Source organism: Brienomyrus brachyistius, chromosome 18 (genome assembly GCF_023856365.1).
Source record: "Brienomyrus brachyistius isolate T26 chromosome 18, BBRACH_0.4, whole genome shotgun sequence".
NCBI classification, from domain to species: domain Eukaryota; kingdom Metazoa; phylum Chordata; class Actinopteri; order Osteoglossiformes; family Mormyridae; genus Brienomyrus; species Brienomyrus brachyistius.
The window spans coordinates 19,236,973-19,249,562 of record NC_064550.1 but is presented as its reverse complement, the minus strand read 5'-3'; the positions used below and the strand labels follow the sequence as shown (position 1 = coordinate 19,249,562).

At 49.2% G+C, this 12,590-nt stretch overlaps 1 protein-coding gene across 10 annotated transcripts in view; it reads left to right on the top strand.

Annotated features, from left to right (window-relative positions):
- The window catches only part of LOC125712851 (pleckstrin homology-like domain family B member 1), a 75,874-nt gene that overhangs the window by 55,411 nt on the left and 7,873 nt on the right, over nucleotides 1-12,590 (top strand). For 6 of the 10 annotated variants that reach the window (XM_048983349.1, XM_048983352.1, XM_048983348.1 and 3 more), the window contains 11 exons: nucleotides 421-558; nucleotides 3,840-3,968; nucleotides 5,392-5,547; nucleotides 6,529-6,639; nucleotides 6,979-7,068; nucleotides 8,535-8,660; nucleotides 9,346-9,468; nucleotides 10,226-10,384; nucleotides 11,351-11,503; nucleotides 11,791-11,907; nucleotides 12,239-12,341. In XM_048983349.1, coding sequence (XP_048839306.1) covers nucleotides 421-558; nucleotides 3,840-3,968; nucleotides 5,392-5,547; nucleotides 6,529-6,639; nucleotides 6,979-7,068; nucleotides 8,535-8,660; nucleotides 9,346-9,468; nucleotides 10,226-10,384; nucleotides 11,351-11,503; nucleotides 11,791-11,907; nucleotides 12,239-12,341 — 1,405 coding nt within the window. The remainder of the gene's footprint in view (nucleotides 1-420; nucleotides 559-3,839; nucleotides 3,969-5,391; nucleotides 5,548-6,528; nucleotides 6,640-6,978; nucleotides 7,069-8,534; nucleotides 8,661-9,345; nucleotides 9,469-10,225; nucleotides 10,385-11,350; nucleotides 11,504-11,790; nucleotides 11,908-12,238; nucleotides 12,342-12,590) is intronic. The other 4 variants (XM_048983351.1, XM_048983354.1, XM_048983355.1 and 1 more) reach the window with 4 other exon arrangements.

Here is a 12,590-nt window from a genome sequence, read left to right as displayed (position 1 = left end):
AGTGTTCCCTGTCGTATAAGGTAGTCAGCAGCAGCCATGTTAACTTTTTTTACATTACATCTTACGGCTTTATGAAGCACATTTTGGGATGTTTATGTGAAGTAATAGAAAAGCAAATTTTCAAACCACCAGAGACCTAAAGTCAGGCTTCTTCATCGTAATGTGTTACTGTACTGGGAACCAAAACTCATTCAGTACTCGTGTAATCCAAAGACGACCTTCCGTTAAATTTGCCCCAGAATTTTTCTCTAAAGACATATCCCATGGAGTTAGTACGTTTTTGGACATTTGCTCTTCAGTAAATTGTGTATCCTAATATTTTTTTGGCTTTGCCGGGTCAGTAGTAGCTGGTATGTCGGTAAGGCCCACACTCGGGCCTGAGATTGGGTGGCGTTCAGCCCTGACTGGCGATGTGCCCAGGCGGAGATGGAGCGGGCGCTGCTGCAGGGCGAGCGGCAGGCTGAGCTGGAGCAGATGGAGACCGAGGCGGAGATCATCGCCCAGCTGCAGCGCAAGCTCAGCGAGATGGAAGGTGCCGTCCAGAGGGAGAAGGACAAGGTGGGACCTGGAAGCTCCGGCCGGTTGTCCCTCACACACGCACACGGATGCACGCCAAGCTTCACTGTCACATGTTATCTTGTGCACAAGAGCCTCTGCATCACACGCTAACACCTCCCACTCCAGATCTTCTGAAGATGGTGGTGTCACCGTAGCACTAAACATACCTGCCTCTTAGCAGCAGAGCCCTCTAAAACAAAAGAAATGAGTTTAAAGAGTTTAAAATCGTCTTTGTTATGCTTTTTCATAAATAGACTGCTGTTTAATTTCCCAGCAGTTATCTGCCAGGCCACCAGTTGGTGTAAGATTAATGTTTAATGGTTATACCTTTAACTTGTAAGCTTGAGTTGCTGTGTAAGAGGAGCGATGTTTGGGATCTTTTCAACCTCTCGTTGCCTCCCATGACCTTGCTAAGTTGACCCTTTTCTTTGAGGGATCTTCTTGAGATGGAATACGAGCTTTTAGGCTTTGACATTCCTACAAGGTATGCCCCCTGTTGGATTCCTCCCCCCCTTCCTACCCAAGGCCCAGTTTAGACAAAGACCATATCTTAGCATCCTTGCAGAACCCGGCAACATTGCTTCCTTGTGCCAGGTCTCTGTAGGATCTCGACACCCCGCTAGGCCGCTTTTACCGCATGTTCTGGTTTGTCCTCCCAACATGAGGTAAGTGGTGATGAGGGGACGTGAAAGCCCACAACTGGTAACAGCCCAGTAGTTTGCCTGGAAGGTCAGAGGATTGACTTGTATTAGGGCCGAGGGTTGGGATAGGTTTTTCAGTTTTCCCACAATGCCCTCTGCCTCCATTCCTACTCACAGCTTCTGTCTCCTATGTGGTCTCCTGTGTCTGACCCAGGGCTTCCTCGTAGCTTGGCTCTACTAACCTGCCACTATTAACCCCTTTAACGCCTCCACTGATGGCCCCGAGGGTCTCCTCCTGCAGCCTGTGTGTAACAAGTTTTGGTCTGATGTGGGACTCAAACTCACAACCTCAATAATATGCCAACCACAGTAGATACAGGGTTACCCTATCTGTCACAAAGGGACGATGCTCTAGCTCAGGAGTAGGGAACCTGATCCATGGGGAGCCGGTGTGGGTGCAGGTTTTTGGGTTGGCCTCTCAATCAGCCAATAACAGTGGATTCCAAGGACTGGAGTTGAGAATCGCTGCTTTATTATTGGCTGACTGAGAGGTCATCCCAAAAACCCGCACCGGCTCTCCATGGATCAGGTTCCCTACCCCTGCTCTAGCTGAATGAACATCTGCATTGACTCTAGGGCGTGATGTCATTATTCAAGAGATGACATCATCATTCTGGGGATGATGTCATCATGGATTCACGAGACACAATATGGCAGGGAACAGTACATTGCTTTCACAGGAGAAACACCCAATATGATCATTATCTCTTCACCTAAGGCAAAGCATGACTGGCTAAGTTAATGGCTTCAACACCACTTAGTCCCATAGCAACTGTTGACCCCAAGGAAGTGATGGAGCCCCAGGACAGCAGTAATAGTAATCTGTGTGCTTTGTGCTTGGGGAGAGATGAAGCTGTATACTGTGTACGCTACACACACTCGCGTCTTGGCTCACACTTAAGAAGTGTACCTCGATTTTGTGTGTGAGAACCCCACTATTTGTAACGTTGCACTGGGCTCTAATAATGCCCTTGTTGAGGCCATATTTGTATGTCTTAAATTTTAGTGTGTTTTAGTGTTTCTGGTGCTGCAGAGAACAGAAGCCGACAGTGTAGAAACAAAGCCAAACATGATTTGTGTGAAATTTGGGCAGCTTACAGCAGGTCCTTGGTGTACACGACTCTGCGCGTGTGTGTGTGTGTGTGTGTGCATGTTTTCTACCTTGGCTGACACTCTTACCTCCTAACTCACACTCCGTGATTAAACTGAAAGCCTAATCTGCAAAGTGCAGTACTGCCCCACAAACTGAGGGGGAGCCAGTGAGAGGCGAGTGGCAGGAGCATCACCCAGTCATGCAGTCCCAACTCCCCCCCCCCCCCCCCCCTCAAAAAGCAACATAGCCCAGAGGAAGGTCTGATTGCAGAAAGCAAAACGGATTATTGATGAAACGGTGTGACTGGAATCCCCGTCGTCAAATTGGCTGTGAAAACACGCCCCCCCCCCCACTGTAAATAAACTGTAGGGAATAAATAGTACTCTCCAGTTTCCAAGATTTTGATGATGAAATGTCCTCTGATGGCTTTCAACCAAAGCTGCCCAGTCAGCTGTTGCAGTGCTGTACTCATTGGTGTGCTGCTAGCTTACAAAAATTTGCATACTTCCAATTTGTTTGGATCAGAACATTATTTAAGACTGGAAAATAAAACGATGAAAATACATCTTCAGCTTGTAACCCTTTTGGAATATTATCGCTGAACATGAGTGCATATTTTTAACGAGCAGAAATTTGAACGATTATGAAATTCCTGCAGTAATACCCTTGAAACGAAAATACCAGTTTTCTGTTTTTGGGGGGACAGGACAATGGGAGGGGGGGCTGAAGGCTTGGCTGTGATGCAGCTGGGTTGAAGGGGCATGCGCTCGTAAGTGCAAACGGACGTTAACGCTGAGCCCACGTGTCCACGCATCGCACACTAACGTTTACGTGGCCCGTCCTCCTTAATTCTGCTAAAGAGAGGACAAAATAAGTCGGCAACACAAGCCCCCCCCCCGTGTCGGACTTTCAGAACAGCTTGTCATGCGGAACAGAGTGATGTCATAACGAGACTGCGACCTATTGGCCGAAACACTCTGGAGTGTTTTGTTTAAAGAAACATTTTCATTGTATGGAGAAGAACTTTTAACTGGAGCAATATTTAGTTAGGCCTGTTAGATAAGAACAAACATCAAAGCCTGTGCTGGACTTTAAACTCTTGTGTAATTGCAAAAAAAAAAGCAATTGCTGCAAATTGGAAGAAATTCAAACATCTTAATGAGTCTTTTTGTTAGAGGTCATCATCCAGTGACGTAAGCAAGCGTGTCACTGTAGCTGATCCCAAAAACCGTCCGACCTTGTCGGCCTGCCCCGCCCCCATTGGCCTTGGCCTGCCCCGCCCTTCCTGTCTGGCTTCCCCACAGACGTGACCTTTAACCTCCAAAAGCTTTTGCATGGCGTGGATTTGAGCAGTGTGTTTTTTCTCCTCTCCCTCTATTCTGCTCTCTCTCTCTCTCTCTCTCACCCTCTCCTCCCCGCTCTCTCTATCTCTCTCTCTTTATCTCCCTCGTTTCTCTCCCTGCCCGGGCGGCCTGTGCTCTCTCTAGGCGAGGGCAAAAGTTGACGTGGAGAGGGAGGCACTGGAGAGGCTCCAGGACGGGTACAGTGAGCTGAAGAGCCAGCTGCATAACTGCCCCGAATCACTGAGGGAACAGTTACAGGAGCAGTTCCGAAGGGTCAGTCTGCCCCCACCCACCTCCACCCCACCCCCCACCAGCAGTACTCCCAGTCCAACCTGCTCTCCCTCTCTTCATGTCAAAGTCAACCAAAACCAGAACCACTCAGTGCGTAGCAGCAAACCCCCCCCATGCCCATTCTCCTATGGTTTGGACCAGCGGCATAGAACAATAATTACACTCCAGATTCCCAGACTGGAGCAATCCATTCCTGACACTGCGGGTCACAGAAAGCCTGAAGCCCCTTTCCTCATCCACCTGTCCACCACCGTCCCCAGAGCAAACCCCCCCAGCTTTAGCAAGCGGCCATTTAATCAGCGATTTACATAACAGCCCTTTAGTTGTTTAATAAGAGTAGATGCCCCCCTTGCCCAGTGGCCCCTCCCACACCGAGACCTCAGCTCGCTTTCTGGACAAACAGGTGGGTACCCACGATGAGCCGGGACGGTCGTGCGCGGAGTTGGTCCTGCTCTGACGGAGGCATCTTCTCTCTGGGCACCGTTGCCGTCTTCGTGTTTCCTGTCCTGCTTCTCGCTGCGTGTTTCAGCTCTTAATCATAACAGTGTGTCACTAACTCAACCTAATCACTAACCACACCTAACGGCAGAGTCTCTCTGCCGCTGTCCCCCCACACCGTGACCTTCGGTGGACATGGAATGGATTCCGTGATTAACGGCTCAGAACGGAGGGCGGTGCTGGTTCGGGTGGCTCCGGAACACTTCTCACGGCTCGCTATCGGCGTGAAATTTATTCTCATTTTGGTCATTTATTTGGAACCCTGGTACGTGCCAGTGAGACTGCGGACTGTGTAAACATGCCGTCACGAGATGAGACGAATAGGTCTGCGAGTAGCCGAGGAATCTGCTGTCAGTAACGCTCCAATTCTTTCCTCTCCCAGAGGTATATTCCCTTGAAACTTCCATCCATTTTCAAATCCGTAGTGCGTATGATTCATGCAGATTCTCATTTATTAGGTATTTTTTTTATTTAATTGCTAGTTTGAAAACTATTTACTGAAATTGCTCCAGAGCCGTTAATTGACTTATTTGGTCTCCAGGGGATGGTCTTTATTTACGGTGGAAGGTCTGTTCAGTCTCAAAGTCCTGCTTCCTGTCATGTGACTTGTTTGCCCGACGCTAAAGTTCTTCAGAGGTTTGGGGTAGTGCCAGAGAAAGGATGTGAACGCTGTCCAGGCCATAAGGGTGAGGGAGGGCTCTTCTTTAGGCTGTTGGGGGGATATATTAGATACAGTTTTTGTTTTAAGCCATTGGATGGAAGTCCAGTGATGATTTGAGTTTGTTTTTAGCGTAAGACTGGTAAAATGTGATTGTCTGCTGCGGTCACTAAGGGATCCTTGATGAGCCTGTCTGTTAGGTGACTTCTGTGCCCCCTCGCCCTCCTCATTACCCACAAACCCTCTCAGGAGGTGGAGACCCTGGAGGCGGCGACCAAGCGCTTCGAGGACCTGGAGTTCCAGCAGCTGGAGAGGGAGAGCAGCCTAGAAGAAGAGAGGGAGACGGTCAGCCAGCAGCTCCTGCAGGAGCGAGCAGAGTACCACAGCAGCCTGGCCAAGCGGAAGGTGGGGGGGGGGGGGGGCGGGGGCCACCGACTGAACACTCTCAGGGCTGCCAGAGCTCCCATTACAAATGAGAAATGGACATAGCTACTGGGGGGTGGGAATTTCCAGAGGTCTGGCACTGGGAAAGGTGGAAAGGGAGCATCGGGGCTTAAAGTGTCGAGGCTAAACTGACAGGTTCCCATTTGCTGAAGGCTACCGGTTCAGATCTTCAGAAGGGTGCTGCTCTTGTACCTTTGAGTAGGGCAAGCGGAACGTCTCCTTGGAGATGTATGATGTAGCTATACTTAATAATTGCTGTAGGTACCAGCTAATCCAGTGTTTCCCAACCCAGTCCTCGGGGGAATCGCAGACAGTCCACATTTTTGAGTTTGCCCAGCTCCTAGCCAATCAAGAACATGGAATATTTGCTATGGGTGTGTTGGCAGCAGGGAGGGAACAAAAATGTGGACTGTCTAGGATGCCCTGAGGACTGGGTTAGGAGACACTGAACTTACCAGTATAAAGTGTTACATTTACATTTATTTATTTAGCAGATTCTTTAGTCCAAAGTGAAGTGAGGCAAATAGCACATTACAAACGTGCTGTCAGGCAGTCAGCTAGGTAGGAGTGTGGCTGGGCTGTGTTTCCAACAAATGCCCAGCTGCTATGTTATGACGTGCTTCCCTTTAATGTAATGGAGTGGACCACATGCATTCAGACAGACAGGAAGGCAGTTTAGACGTCTCAAGAAGGTCCCACAAGGGTGAGCGCAGCAGCGCCCCCCTCTGTCACAGTTATTGCGGTGCAATTTCATGTTTTTCAGTTAAACGATGATATTAATGACTTCTGCCCCTGGTGACCAGCAGGTGAGCGGATAAGATTTACAAGACGTCTTACAAGATATTTAGGAGTTCCGGCAGGCTCATGCTCAGGCTGCTGGCCGAGAATTTTATTTATCCTACCCATTGCCGTAAACGGACCCTTCGTGTCGCTGGATTCCAGGAGAAGGTGGCAGCTCTGGAGAACCAGGCCAACCAGCTGGGTTTACAGGCAGCCCAGGAGTGCGAGCGGCTGGCCAAGGAGAGGAACCTGGCCGTGCAGATGCTCCACAAGGCAGGTGTCCCCGGCAAGGGCAGGGGGGAGCCAAGCAGAGCCTTAGTGCTTTAAGTACGCCGTAATGTTTTCGGGAATTACTTTTGTAGCAGAGTAAAAGTCCGAGAAGATCGTTCTTCGCTTTAAAAAACATAACTCTAGGTTTGCTCTACCTCCAACAGCACGTAGCGTAATCTGTCCTGTCCCTCATTTCTCGTGTTTCTTTTTGTGGTCCACCGTGACGCGTCTGAAGCTCACTCGACGTTTCCAGAAGAAAGCTTTCCCAGATCGCGCCCCGTGACACTAGGGAGAGGAGACCCTTACCGTGTTTTTGATGTCCGTGTGCCGCTGCGTTTACAGGAGAGGGAGAAGCTGTCTGCCCTGGAGAAGAGATACCTCAGCCTGAATGGAGGAAGGAGCCTCCCCAAGAACAGCACTACAATGAAGGAGGTGAGGCGGTCCTGTCACTCTGCCCCCTGCTGGCCATACGCCGCACTGCATTTGCTCACAAAAAAATGAAGCAGTGCGGAAAGATAGCAAGAGCTGGGCAATAAAAACAACATTTTATTTAAATGTTTAATTGTGATCAATTAATTGAATATGTCTTGTCCCCATTTCCTTTCACCACGGTGCTGTGTGTGTGTGTGTGTGTGTGTGTGTGTGTGACAGAAAGAGAGGCTGTGTTTGAAATGGTTCACTGATTCTCTCACTGCTATTCCTTATAGACAAATGCCTATGCAGTTTGGACTGTAGGGAATTAGCCAATGAAGAACCTGGTTTCAGACACAACATTCCACAATGCTCTGTGCTGGCATCCCCACGACCTTAGACTGACATTTGCAAATAGCTAAATACACAAAATATATAGGAAACGGAACAAAAGGAAGAAGAGAACGTGACTATGGATGTGTAAGGCTATACATTTATATAAAGTTAGAATTACATTCAATTGAGCGGATATTTTCATTCGAAATGATGTACAATTGAAAGCAGGGTCATTAAGGGCCTTGATCAGGCCCCAACGGTGACATCACTCGGGTGGCCCTGGGATTTGAACTGGTGACCTTCTGCTTACAGGGACAGCAGTCTAATTCTCTGAGCCTCACAATATTTATTGTTATAAACCGAGAAGTCATTTTCGGTCTTGGCAGAGATCTGCCGTTTCGGCTCATTTTTACAGTTTTTTTTTTTAAATAATAAAAAAGTGCTTATATTTTGTGTGAAATGTTACTGTGCTGCGGCGTCTGATTTGCATAACAAGTGGTGCACCGGCAACAGACAGCACTGTCGCATTGCATTGTGGTTATACACAGAGCACTGCAGTGAATCGCCCGTGCACTGCGATTTGCAGTGCAGTCTGGGTGCTTTTTATTGCGCTAAATAGTGTGTTGAATCCGCTGTTAAAAATTCTCACAACTCTAGCACACTGTGTCTGTTTCATGAAGCGATTATGAACGCAGCCAGCGAGAGATTTAATGTCGACTTTTCGTTATTTGTCGTCGCGTGGGACCATCTATCCATTTGCTGTCTCTGCCTGCATCGCCATGTCTGCATCTGCGCGTTTGTGGCTGCGGTGACGTCAGACAATCAAGGTCTAGAAAAATAGCGACAGAGAAACTCTAATCGCCTAATATAATGTAACAAGTATTAACAGCTCAGTAACAAATTGTAAATAAAAATTGCTTATTTAAGCTTTAATCCTCATGCTATGTAAGCGATTTTCATCTGCTTCGACAGATTAGAATGTTTTAGTGGTCTGGCAGTGAGAAAGCTTGCCATTCAGGTGGCCAGAAAGGTGTTTCGTGAATGAGCATCAGGCTGTACTGGTCATGGGAATGTTCCGGAATGTTCTAGTTTACGTCACGTTGGACACGTGTCATCCTGGGTAGCTGTTGATGTTCAAAAACTTTGAACAGGAAGTTCTCCACATCAGCGAATCGGATGCAATCGAGGACGCTTATTCCCAGAATTCCCTCCGCGAACCCGCCGGCTCCTACTTAAATGCCTCGTCCTCTCAGATATATCCCATCCGACCCCATGAGGTAATCTGGCCGGTCCTGCATGCAGCCTTACAATCCCTCCCCCTGCCCTCCCCATCATTTTCCTGAGCTTGGCACAGTCTCTGTGTGGGTTTCTCGTCCGCGTCCCTGTCCTACTCTCCATCACGCACGAAGCCCACGCTTCTGTCGAACGCCGTCACTGGCCGCAGTGTCTCGTGCACGCTCCTCCCACGCTCGTTTGCATTCGGCTTGACTTTGCCCGCTGTTTGTTTGTTTGTTTGTTTTTCCACACTTGTTTACTTTCTGAAAGAATGTGAGTCTGCTTTTCTGAGTTCCTGAAGCATTCTGCCTGCCGTTCAGGGTCTGCATGGAGAGCCTTGCTCTGAGAACGTCCCTGTGCTTTTTTTTGCCCCCCTCCCTTCCCTTCCTCACCCTGGTTTAGTATCTGCCTGTATACACACCTGTCCCCTTTGCTCGCTGTGCGTCTCTGTTGTGCATCTGGGCTGCAGCACCCGGCATCCTGGCAACATTTTCAGGCTGCTTTTGAGAGCTGGTGGCCCTTTTACTCCCTCCTTCTAAATGCATCCTCAACAGAAGCTTGGTGAACAAATGGAAAAGCAGTGGTGGCATATCTTGGGTGCATTTGTGTGTATGAGTGTGAGAATCCATGATTATACTGACCGCCCTTTCGTCCCACACGCCTCTGCTGTGGGCCTGGCGCTCTCAGGAGTACCTGAAGCTCTCTGACGTCTATAAGATGTATGGGAGCGGAAACCTCAACCCCCCAGCTGCCGCTACCCCCGCTCCGCACTGCCTCTCGCTTGCCGTAGGTCCGGCCGCCTCCTGCGAGGTACCACTCCGCTTTCTCTCTCCCTCCCTCCGTCTCCGTGTCTCTTACTTGCCAGCATGTCTGAGAATCGCAGCTACGTCACTGACCTCAGCTCTGCCTTGCGTTGATTCTCCTACATCCAGTCCTCTTGCTACTAAACTGCATTTGTAGGCTGTAAAGCACGAGGGAATCGGACGTGCAGCAAACATTATTTGCGTGTCATGTAGCTGTGGTGGTTTTGCTCTGGGCCGCACTGCTAGCCTCAGGCCAGCGGAGGAATGTCCCAACCTTATTTGGTCTTTATTTATAATAGCTCAGTGTGTGTTTATTCCATAGGCGTCTCTCCAAGTTATACCTTTCAGGGGATTTTAGATTCAGTGGACTGCATTTTAAGTGGACTGTCATAGTCTCCCATGTGTCTGGTGTATTTTGCACTGTATTTTAAAATAAAATTAAATTTCATTAATATGCACAGCCAGTGTCTCTGTATATAATACTAGCTGCTTTTGTCTCTCTGTAATATTTGACTTCTTGTTCACTCTGAAATGTATTAGGGCAATTTGTCAAATTGCAGTAGAGTATATAACTATCGGCATCTTGACCATAGCATTTTCTTTATCATAAAATGTTAGCGTGATATACCAGGCCTTAAACTGCGGAGGCTAATTCTATTTCTCTCTCTCCTCTGTATGTCCATCCGTTTCTTTTCTTTTCTTCCTGTTCTTGCGCCTTTTTTGCCTCCCAATACCCCCCTCGCTCTGCTTGTGCTTGTGGAAAGGATTACATCACTCTCAGCCAAGTAAACCAGATCTTCGGGATGCCGAAGGTCGACCCCTCCCCCACCTCTCCCGTCCAATCATTCCACTCCGTAGTTGCAGAGCCCGCCTTCTCCTGCTACACAACTCCCCGTGGCTCCTCCCTCTCTCTCTCTACCGAGGTGTGTCCCCACCCTCCATTCCGTCCTTTTCCCTCATCCGGCCCATACGATGGTGGCCCGCTGCCTCAGATTTCAACTCCATCGGCCTAAAATGGCAGTTCAGTCTGACAGCTCTGGTATCTATAAAGTTCACTGCACATTGACCTTTGACTCCTCCCTGTCTACTGCTGTGATGGAAGACACTGGATGTTCCCGATATTACCGTTCAGATTCCACCCGCCGTTATATCTGAGCCTGTGTACCGAGTATCGGAAACCATATTCTCATGAAAACTCAACTTGTTACTGATATGTGCTGGATACTAACTCACTAGCAATATAAATCCCATTAATATAATGATCATTCAGTTTACTCTGAGTGTGCTTGACCGATGGCCATGTTGCAGTAGTCTCCCACATCTGCGTACATTTACTTCCTCGCATCGAAAAGATCAGTCAAGAGCAAGATTTAGTCAAGATCAGAGCTTTTCGCCCTTCGACGGGCAGAAATGACTTGTTTCTTGATCTTTATCCTTCTTGGTTGAAGTCCTCACAAAGGTTCTTTGGAATTCACTGAAGAACTGGTGTCAAGAGTGGCTGCAAACCTGGCCGGAGTAGAAAGATTGTTAGTCCTGTCAGCATTTCAGGATTCACGTGCTGTGAAACTGCAGCATTGGGAACGAAGTCCTTTCATTTTGCATGGTTCAGAATTAGCGCAAAGCAGAAACTATTGCTGGGGTCTCTGCATTAAGAATGCTGCCTTGTTTCCTCGCTATGCATTGAAGGGGTAGAATCTGTGCATTTCGACAGGGAGTATCGGGCTGCTCTGTGATCCGTTGGTTCTCAAACTCACATTTCAAATATTTTCTTATTGACTCTTTGTTTCTCTCTCTTCCTCCTCCTCCTCCTCCTCCGCTGCCGTCTCGCACCATTCTTCCTGGTTCTCTACTCTCTCTGCTTCCGTTCCTTCCCGGATTGCTCCTGTCAGCCTGACTGGGGCAGGCCTCAAATGGCCGCTCTGGATTTGGAGCGGTGGTACCAGGAGGTCATGGCTGCCGGGGAGGCCATCCCTCTCGCGAGCGGCCAGCCGTGCCCCCCCCCCCTCCCAGCTAAATCTCTCTCGTCACGCAGGCCAGCGCAGGTAAATTCCCGGACGCTGCTCCAGGTTCCTCTTTTCCTGTCTTTCTTAACCTCCACTGGTTTCGTGACGCTGACCGGGCACATTGGTATGAGTGGTTGAACTGTACCGTCTCTCGTTGTCCTTCGAGCAGCAGAGCTGCGGTATGAAGTGTGAGCACAGCTGCGCACGGAGAAGCTGAAGGTCCCTCGCTTGGTTTGCCTCTGACAGATGACTGAAGGGTTTGCCCTGATGTACGAGGTCTCGTTAAGGGAGACTCCGTGGCTGATGTGATTTCCCTTCATCCTCAGGTGTACCGCTCCAAACTGGAGAGTGACAGCAGCTCAGCAGGACCGCGGGCCAAAGCCAGCACCGGATCACCGCCACTGTATGGCGCTGCAACACTTGGGCGTAGCACGGTAGCCAAGGTGTGTCACATGACAGTTGCCACAGCGAATGGCTGAGATCTGTATAAAAATTCTATAGAAATCGATGAAACTTCGATGGATGGATGGATGGATGGATGGATGGATGGATGGATGGATGGATGGATGGATAATCCCAAAGTGCAAAGAATGTCAGGGATTCCATAGTATAGAACGGAACTGCATAGTTACAGCACAGAAGTAAATAGTATTCCACACTTTGTATGGCAGCGAACAAATGAAAGTTCTGTGAAGGTGCCTACGTGGTTGGGTCACCCCACTTCAGCCTTTTCCATCCTCATGGCTAAATGGCTCTCGCCCGACCCTCTCGCAGAGCCCCATGACCCTCCCCAGCAACACAGGAAGCCTCCCCCGAAACCTGGCTGCCACTCTGCAGGACATCGAGACCAAGAGGCAGCTGGCCCTGCAGCAGAAAGGTAAGACGCCCCCTTGTGGTGACCTCGCCCGTATTCCACAAAGGGCCTAATGCATTTCAACCGTCAAGCAGGCAATGGGAGGATATGACCCTACGTCATCGATCCTGACGGCACGAGGGTTCGGAAGTTGGTTCTTTGACGACCTCAGGGCCCCCCACCTCCATTTTACCCGTGCAGCCCCCCACCCAGCCCAGTAGCTCTCGATCCATCCATCGTAACTACAGTGTTCTCTGTCTCCATGTCTCCATG